General features: G+C 32.0%; 2 protein-coding genes across 6 annotated transcripts in view; both read right to left on the bottom strand.

The window, feature by feature from the left end:
• Positions 1 to 715: 715 nt before the first annotated feature.
• Positions 716 to 2,859, bottom strand: LOC144850739 (uncharacterized). Its single transcript, XM_078708145.1, has 3 exons — positions 2,632 to 2,859; positions 1,739 to 1,880; positions 716 to 957 (listed from the first exon to the last, which is right to left on the bottom strand). Exons 1-3 carry the CDS (start codon positions 2,687 to 2,689, stop codon positions 756 to 758), a joined length of 402 nt encoding a protein of 133 aa, XP_078564271.1. The 5' UTR covers positions 2,690 to 2,859; the 3' UTR covers positions 716 to 755.
• A 292-nt stretch (positions 2,860 to 3,151) lies between these two features.
• Positions 3,152 to 9,640, bottom strand: part of LOC144849908 (uncharacterized) — a 95,774-nt gene continuing 89,285 nt past the window's right edge. For all 5 annotated transcript variants that reach the window (XM_078707020.1, XM_078707018.1, XM_078707021.1 and 2 more), the window contains one exon: positions 3,152 to 7,333. In XM_078707020.1, the coding sequence (XP_078563146.1) occupies positions 7,199 to 7,333 (135 nt within the window). In that variant the 3' untranslated portion in view covers positions 3,152 to 7,198. The remainder of the gene's footprint in view (positions 7,334 to 9,640) is intronic.

Below are 9,640 nucleotides of genomic sequence, written 5' to 3'. Positions count from 1 at the left end.
TCGTTGAATGTACTGTTTATATGACGTAAGCGCGACGCAAGTAATTTTGACCAATCACGATGTTTTACTTGGTGCAATATTTTTTGTATTTCGATGTTTTTTAAGGGGCAACTGACTCTTTGAGTTATAGTAATTGTTTTGCTTTAGTTGCCCCTGACCATTGTGCTTGTTTCTGTTCTGTTCTGTATCTGTTTACGGGTCGAATAAATGAAATGAAATGAGATCTCACTAAAGCTTGGTTCCCACTAGAACGCAACACAAGGACGTAACGCAACGTAAGCGAGTTGACAAATGACAAGCGACAGTTTGAAAATGTCATAGCTTGTGATTGGTTAAATCACTTACGTTGCGTTACGTCCTTATGTTGCGTCTCTAGTGGGAACCAAGCCTTACGAGTCTCACGTCGTTGCATTGCGTCCTTGGGGAACCAATCATGAGTATAAGTAAAAGGTACTATCTTCATGGTACTTAGGCCTACACTATTAAATATTAATTATGAAGCCCCCATTAATAAAACTGTCAATAAGGTAAGTTGGGTTTATAACAATTTTTGCGCTTTAAGTTCATCTCTCATTGACCCACTCCAACTGTCATAGGGCGTCTCAGCTCACAGTGATGAAATAAAATAAAACAACAAAACTCATTTTATTATAACTTCATTCTTGTAATTTACATTTGTACACACATGTCAATACATTATGTACAGTAAGCCTATAAAACGTTTTATTATAAAATAATTTTTTCCCCACAAAACGTCATATAATATTTGGAATTGGTTTTTGGTCTTCGGCAGTAATCAAAGCTATTGATGTTGTCTCTTGTGGCAGCCGTGTAAACGCACGTTTTCTACGCTTATTCGACGCGACGCAGCATACGCAACAGCAGCAACACGTACATGTGAACAGGGCGATTAAAAGTATGACGCAACCAATCACGATGCTGATAACTTCCCAGATACTGAAATAAAATAATAATAATAATGTGAGATCATCTATTAAATAGGCCTACTATGTACAATGAAATCATTTATTATTATCGTTATATAACCCATATTACGCAATAACGCAAATAATTTCACATCAGTTGAATCATGGTTGAGAGTCAGGGAAGACTGAAACTACTCTTCCCTCGTTGAATGTACTGTTTATATGACGTAAGCGCGACGCAAGTAATTTTGACCAATCACGATGTTTTACTTGGTGCAATATTTTTTGTATTTCGATGTTTTTTAAGGGGCAACTGACTCTTTGAGTTATAGTAATTGTTTTGCTTTAGTTGCCCCTGACCATTGTGCTTGTTTCTGTTCTGTTCTGTATCTGTTTACGGGTCGAATAAATGAAATGAAATGAGATCTCACTAAAGCTTGGTTCCCACTAGAACGCAACACAAGGACGTAACGCAACGTAAGCGAGTTGACAAATGACAAGCGACAGTTTGAAAATGTCATAGCTTGTGATTGGTTAAATCACTTACGTTGCGTTACGTCCTTATGTTGCGTCTCTAGTGGGAACCAAGCCTTACGAGTCTCACGTCGTTGCATTGCGTCCTTGGGGAACCAATCATGAGTATAAGTAAAAGGTACTATCTTCATGGTACTTAGGCCTACACTATTAAATATTAATTATGAAGCCCCCATTAATAAAACTGTCAATAAGGTAAGTTGGGTTTATAACAATTACATATTTTTATTTCTTTATAATAACACTATTAACTAATTAAAATAAGGAATTGATCTTACGATAATTGAGTAGCAAACTTGTCCGTGTGAGTACAGCAGTATCCGCCATTGCTATCTTCAGTCCCTTCACAGCAATATTCCAATGCGTGACTACTGTTACCATGGCAATCAGTGTTTTTAGTACAATATCCATAAACTTGAACTGTATTAATAATATGAAAGAAATTATTCATTACTGTTTGGAATATATTATTATTAGACTACCTGAGTCTTAATACCGTAAATGTACTGATGTGTACACTATTCTCGTTTTCAAAATTGGTATTCATCCATCCAGCAACTGCCGATCATAGGGACCCTCAGAGGTTCACAAGACAAACATATACAAAATGCTCTACATAAAGTCATAAGTCTTATTACAAGTCTTTGGGAGTGGAGTTGTAGAAAAATGCTGACATGTGACGGGACTTGAACCTAGGAGTGGTAGCCAAGCATCATAACCACCAAGAACTCCACTCCAGACTCACGCTGTGGACTTAATATAACCATGCATATAGTGACAATTTAATCCATGGTATAATACAATATTTTCAATAGGAAACTTCATATTTATAAATTATAGTATGTCTTTATTTCGCTTCACAAACACTACTAGGCCAATCAGTTATGTCACAACTTAGATGTTCTACACACCAGGAATTGTGAATCTGCTCTATCCGCCGATGACATCACTCATGTAAACTGTGTGTAATATTTCATGTTGTGTTTCCCTTGATTATTAAAATAATGGCCAGCCACTGGGGACCATGTATAAATTAAAATCAATGGAAACTAGGCCTAATCTATAAAATAAAAGGAAATATTTATAGTATCGCTAGTGGTGAAATGTAGATAGACTACTTTACAATAGATTAGTGCTTAAGAATATAACGGTGACTTAAGTCATTACCTACCATACAACGTTGAGATTATAAAGCACACAATCGCTTTAACGGTTTTGCTCATTGTCATTATAACGGTTTGTATATTGTCCTTTATACATAGCTAGCTGGTAATGAGTTTTAAAACAATCCAATCCTTTTGTTGATGGCTGCTGGCTGCAACTGGTGGATCGATATCAATCAATATATCGATTAGTTTATACACTTTCTCAAAACAAGACAAATGTGTCTTTTTCCAATAATTCCCTTAATAAAACGGTTTAATAAAATAATCGAAAAGCGCCGCACACTCGTTGATTTGTTTTTAAAATTATAATAAGATAGTACCGCACACCGGTCTATAAATAATCAGATAAGCTGATAAAAATACGCGCCGCCGCCGCGATTGTAAACGCGTCATGTCACATGGATATCGCGCGGCGATATTCAAACGACAGCGGTTGATATATATCCAACGGTTCTATTCTTCTGTACCAACATATCCCTTTTCGATTTTTTGTCTTGTACAACAAACAAAATCACAAAAACAAGATTGCGCTAAGCGATTTTATTTAAAACTACGTAACTAACACCAATAGGACAATCACAAAAAATCACCATATTGAAATTCGACAAACTAAAAATATCTTAGAAGAGTAGTTATTCGTTCATCCTCCAGTATAACGCATGCACCTCGTCCCTACCCACACATAACATACCTCCATTAAATCCCTTTGCTGCGATCCATAATTATTATATTCCAAATACACATTATAAGCCTACAATACAAATCTTCCATTGAGGAAGAGACTGACGACAGTGCATAATGTTACAGTACTTTATAATCATTATCGATTCTACAACATTATACGGAATCATATAAATTAATACCTGTATATACATAATTTATAATTAACAAAGAATATTAATATAAAGCTACATATGATTAATAAAGTAATTATAAAATACAGTAAAATGATCTAGTAAAAGAAAGAACATAGATTTCTTTCTCCGAACTTTCTTTCTTGAACTATCCATAATACTGTAAAATAAAAAATAATTGACATCTCAAAATCATTTTGTTATAGGCCTACACGTTTTGTTTCCAAAAGCTTGTTGTCACTTAAGCTCTGTCTCTACACTATCAATAGTTTGACAAAAAGTGTGATGTGGCCAAATATGGTAGTGATATGACATCATATTATCCATATATGGGCACATCACATGTTTTTGTCGCATAAAGTTTGAAAGTGTAGACAGAGCTTTAGAGGACGCAACGCAAAAACGTACGGTAACCTCACAGCAAGTGAGTTGACCAATCACAAGCGACAGTTTGGATGACGATTATGATCCGCCGCGTCATGATTGGTCAAATTCCGTTTGTGTGCGCGCTAGTGTACCCAGTAAATTAAAGCTATTACAATTGTAAATGTCATAAACGTGGTCTTAAATACAAAATAATCTAATATAACATACAGAATAATATAATCAGTAATCATCCTACAACTAATAAAGCCAATAGAATATGATATTGTAGTATCATCAATTATATAAGATGAAAATTGTTTTGTAAAAAGCTATAAACGAATGCTATATAAATTGAAATAGTGACTAAAATATATGTATCTAGTCCTATTGACAACATAATTGTTGTACTGAAATAGGAATTATAAAAAATAGATTTCATAAAAAAAAATCATTAACGTCAACAAAAGCAGAAGAAATTTGACCGTCTTTGACGGAATGTACATTCAACGGTTTACAATATCTATGTACACACAGTTAAAAACAGTGGTGGAACTTTAAAGGTGGGTTCCCACTTAATTGGGCGCAACGCTACGGTGTACGCAAGTGTATTGACCAATCACAAACAACAGTTACGATGACTCATCGCGTCAAATTAGTTAAAGTTTTTGCTTTTCGTCCTAGTGGGAACCAAGCTTTATGTAGGATCTGAGTTGTTTGTAACAATGTCAATATCTAAAGGACTTCAATACAATTCACATACATAGGACTCAGATCATAAGGCGCTTTAGACACTTAAGATTGGTTCCCACTAGGACGCAACGCACGGATGTTAGCGCAACGCAAGCGAGTTTACTAGTGACATGTTACAGTCCGAATAATCCATCGGTTGTGATTGGTCAAATTACAGTACGTGCGTTACGCTTAAGTTGCATCCTAGTGGGAACCAAGCTCAAGAACGTGTAAAATGCATCTGCACCAATATTATTATATACAATAATCCACTGTAATCTTATACATTTTGAAACGATTGTTGAAAGGAAATAAGAACATTTTTTTTTAAAAAAAGCCTGTATATTGAACTGTCCATTGCTAGTTTCCACAAAATAATTTTGTTTCATTATCTAATGCAATGTTCTATTTCAATAATATATACTTTCGCTTTACCGGATCGTAGTTTAAAAAAACCAAAGAGTTTATCTTAAGGAACATGTTAAAAAGTATGCAGCTGTAGTTACTGCAGTAAAAGCTTTTTTAAAACTGCAATTACCTATGATTTTAATAACTTTATTATCATTATTATTTTCTTTACCGGATTGTAGTCTAAAAAAACAAAAAGAAAACAAAGATCTTAAGGAGCATGTTAAAAAGTATGCTACTGTAGTTACTGCAGTAAAAGCATTTTTACTGCAATTACTTATTATTTTAGTAACTTTATTATCATAATTTCATAATACTTTGTACACAATAAAACACAAGAAAATGAAGGCACGACATTTCATGATAATGTGATAAAAACATGACGTGATAAAACATGATGGAACCAATGAAAAAACATCATTTTATGATGCACAAACATTCTGCGTATTTAGACATATTCACAATTTAATTACACAATTATACAGCATTATACAATTGTAAAAGAATGAAAGAAAATAAAGATCTTGAAGATTTTTGATACCATATATGGTTAAATGTTACATCGATGGCCAAAAGTGACGTATACATTGTTGAACAGAGCAACATGAAATATCATATACTGTATTTAGTATAATTTAATAAAGACACTCATTATCAAAACTTATTTATAGGTGTGAGTATCAGTCCCTGGAATAATTAAGCGTCATGAAATGAAAATGAAATTAATTAACAAACTTGTGGTTTTTGAATATCAACGCACTTTTGAATGATGTTGCCGAGTAAAACTGTTATTCTGAAATTCTTTCTTTCTATCTGAGACAATAAGTCATGTCTCAGTTTCAATACAAAATATATCGTAACACCAGACAGTTTGGGCAAGTCCAAGTGTGTCCAAAATGCATCTTAACACCAGACAGTTTGGACAAGTCCAAGTGTGTCCAAAATGCATCTTAACACCAGACAGTTTGGACAAGTCCAAGTGTGTCCAAAATGCATCTTAACACCAGACAGTTTGGGCAAGTCCAAGTGTGTCCAAAATGCATCTTAACACCAGACAGTTTGGGCAAGTCCAAGTGTGTCCAAAATGCATCTTAACACAAGACAGTTTGGACAAGTCCGAGTGTGTTCATATTCAGGAGAGTTAAACAGTAGTAAATTAGTTGTTTGAGTCAACGGATTGTGAATAAATTGTAAAGCTCACAGCATTCTGAACGATTCCAAAGATATTACATCTTAGACTATTCTAAAGCAGTTATGTACATTGTTTGGTGTGTTCTATATCTAAACACTGTTTGTATGCCATCCACTGCACATTCCATCCAATATTAAGTGATGTATCTAAATTGTCCCAACAATGATATTCTAAATGATTATTCAAATTGACATGCATTAATTATAAAATTATCTTAATTTTGTATAATTGTAATAAAATTGACATAATTCTAAAATATATTATTGAAAAAACAAAACAAAATTGTTGTACATTATGTAATAAGCCTTTTACATCTACAGCTCAAACTTGTTGCAGAAATACTCTTGTCTTATTGAACTATTGTAGCCTACACCCACAGGTCCTACTGGGATGCTGGAAACATACCGATATATGGATTCTTATAGAAGCAGGTGTATAGTAACACCAATAAGAACAGTGAATGTACATCCACATTCATATGGCTAAATTCCATACCAGAATTAGTACTACACGATTTTAATGTCCAATATGTGGCTAGATTCCTCTCTATTTAAGTTGTTTTCATTATTTGTTCTTTCAACCCAATATGGTCTGAGCTTGCATAAAGCAGGATAAATGCTTAAAACTAAAAGGCTTATTAAGCTAGAAAAGCAAGGTGCAATATATATAAGACTAATTTTATAGGATAAGGATTATATATGTTAGTAGTAAAGTATTATAAAAGTTAACAATGTAATCAGAGATAAACAAATTATTTGAAAAGTTGGATTGCAGCAATAGTCATGTACTCAAAAAATTTGTTTTGTTTTTATTTTTAAAATTTATAATTATTATCACTTTCATCTTTGCTTTTATTATATTTTTTTTTTCAGAATTTGTATAATTTGGTTTTTAGGCATCAGTAGGGTATAACTCAACCGCACTATCTTTTCCCTTTTTCTTCTTTCTTTTCTTTTTTGGTTGATCATCATCATTAATTGGGTGAATTTTATTAGTTGGATGTGTACTGGATGGCGCTGGTTGTCAGATTCTAGAAGGTTGTTGTTGGATGCTAGCATATGTCGTTTCTGCATCAGGGTGGTTGATCGTATCCTTTGGTAGATTTCGAGTCAAATCTAATTCGGCATATGTTAGGCCTTCCGCATTTCTAGACTGTTTCTATAAAAATAAAGGTGTACAATTAATAAGAATGTACTGGTTACTAAACAAATCCCCAAAAATTAACACATTAAAGAAAACATAAAAAATTACACACAGAAAACAATAACAGAAAATAGAAAAAAATGGCAAATGGTCATTTTTGTTTGTTCAGCTGGGCACCTTACCTTTGGAATCTTATACCTCATTTATGTTTGCTAATCTTAATGTTTTCTAATTTTCAAATTTAAACTCATTTAAAACTAATTTGAAATCATTTTCGCATTAATCAGAATAATTTGTTCATTGTGCATTTGATTTTCTGTTTATTACTATGATAAAATAAAAAGTGTCTCTAAAAGATAAGACATTCAAAAAGAAAATAGCTAATAGAACAGCTTTACAAAAGATACCAAAGAATCCCATATTAATATAAGCACACAGTACTATTGTTTTCTGTACAATACACCAAATGAGAAATTTGTTTGTGCCAGTCACTAATAACACCATGTATATGAAATAACCACAATGAAGAGTATGGGATACTAAATGTTCTTACTCAATTTACCATAATTTTAATGTTCATATTACAGTGAAATGACCATTTTAATGTGTATATTATACACCAAATGAAACAATCATTATTTTTGGTAAGCCATATCACCACTATGTATAGTTAATAATCACAAGGAGGAGAAAAAAATCCTACATAATTCCTTCTGAAATTGCATATGGTGGCTCATAAGCTCACGGTAATATCATTTTGCTCACAGCAATATCAATTTGTTATGAACCTATGGGTCACCGTAATTGACAGGCAGACAGAGAAATATTAATATTTTTTGATATTCATCTGTATTTTCATTTTCAACCTTTTTGCTGGGTAGTAAAGTCTTAAACTTAAATGTTTTCATCGATAGAAAAAATTTAAGTCTGTTTGTAGTATTCCAGTTCAATTAATGAAAATAATCCATAAAACTATTTATAATTTTGTGAATAAAAAAACATAGGGAAAGTGTCTTTATTTTACAAAATACACAATGGCTACCAACAAAGCAAGGTTACTTCAGCAGAGGACAAACAATAACTAATGAAAAATTACGGCAAAATTGGGAAAGAAAAATAATTGCAATGCCATCCAGCAAGAGTAGTTGTTTGTGTAGACAAGTTATCTTGTAAAACCCAATCTTATTCAATTAGTTTACTAAAGTTTAATTACTTTAATTCTTTGTCCCTGGACTCAAAAGTGTGCGTATTTGGTTTTCTCCTTTAACTTTTACTTTTTTTTTTACTTAATATTTAAGTACAGCTTAAACAGAACCATAGTCTTTTTTTTTGCATTGGGTAAACACTAAAATCAAATGCTATTAATAGTGACTGGGGTGTATGGGTTGGGTTACTTAAATAAAATAAAAAATGTATCTTATATTCTAATCTATACATGGCTGCTTGCTTCAAGTTTTAGTTACTGCTACTAAAAATTTAAAAACCAACCAAACCAATATCTGAAAACAAAAATATATTTTACTATTTTTCTATGTAAATCATTTTTTTCAAAATGACTGCGCTGCAATTGCATAAAAAATATTTTTATTTTAATATTGCTTTTTGATACCAATGCTATTTATTTTTACCAATGCCATTTATTTTTGTTTTTTTTGTTGCAATAATTATAAAATCATAAAATAAGATATTTTTCAATTTTAATTTAAGTAAACAAAAAATTTCTGTAAAGAAAAGAAAAAATACAAATTAACTATGATATCTAAAATTTGATGCCTAAAAAACTTTTTTGAATTAAAATTTGATTGGGTTAGTTATATTACAGTATGCAACAATCTTATTTGTTGATCATGTTGAAATCTCAAGAACCAATCACATGCATCAAAAACAATCTCAGGCAAATCATTGGCTGTAAGTATAAATTAAATTGAAAAATTTGAATCAACGAATTAGCGAAGAGAATTGTTATGACATCACTGTGCAACATGCATCAAATGTGGCATCATCATTTAAAGTCATTAATCATGCTTTAACTATTGTACATTGAAATGTACAGTACTCAATTTCATGGTACACTATATCAAATCATTTCTCTAGTGGATGTCTTCTTGAGGAATACTAATTTCTTCTTTATAAAACCTATCTTAGAAGAATAAAACAAAATAAATAAATAAACAAAAATTAACAATAACAAATATTAAATCAACAGATTAGCATAATATGGGATTGGAGAAAAGTTGTTTATTCTTAACTAATTAGTGCCACACAATGGGCAACAACAGTAATTATTAACACTATCATATACTACAGTTTATCTGGGGAAGA

Source organism: Antedon bifida, chromosome 8 (assembly GCF_963402885.1).
Source record: "Antedon bifida chromosome 8, ecAntBifi1.1, whole genome shotgun sequence".
NCBI classification, from domain to species: Eukaryota; Metazoa; Echinodermata; class Crinoidea; order Comatulida; family Antedonidae; genus Antedon; species Antedon bifida.
The sequence above is the reverse complement of the archived record's forward strand: the minus strand, read 5'-3'. Positions and strand labels throughout refer to the sequence as shown.

Excerpts from the sequence above, each read along its gene's own strand:
- LOC144850739 (XM_078708145.1), bottom strand. The coding sequence starts at position 2,689 with ATGACAATGAGCAAAACCGTTAAAGCGATTGTGTGCTTTATAATCTCA. Across the intron at positions 1,881-2,631 it reads TATAATCTCAACGTTGTATG|TTCAAGTTTATGGATATTGT; the intron begins GTAGGTAATGAC and ends TTATTAATACAG. Across the intron at positions 958-1,738 it reads AAGTTTGCTACTCAATTATC|TATCTGGGAAGTTATCAGCA; the intron begins GTAAGATCAATT and ends ATTTTATTTCAG.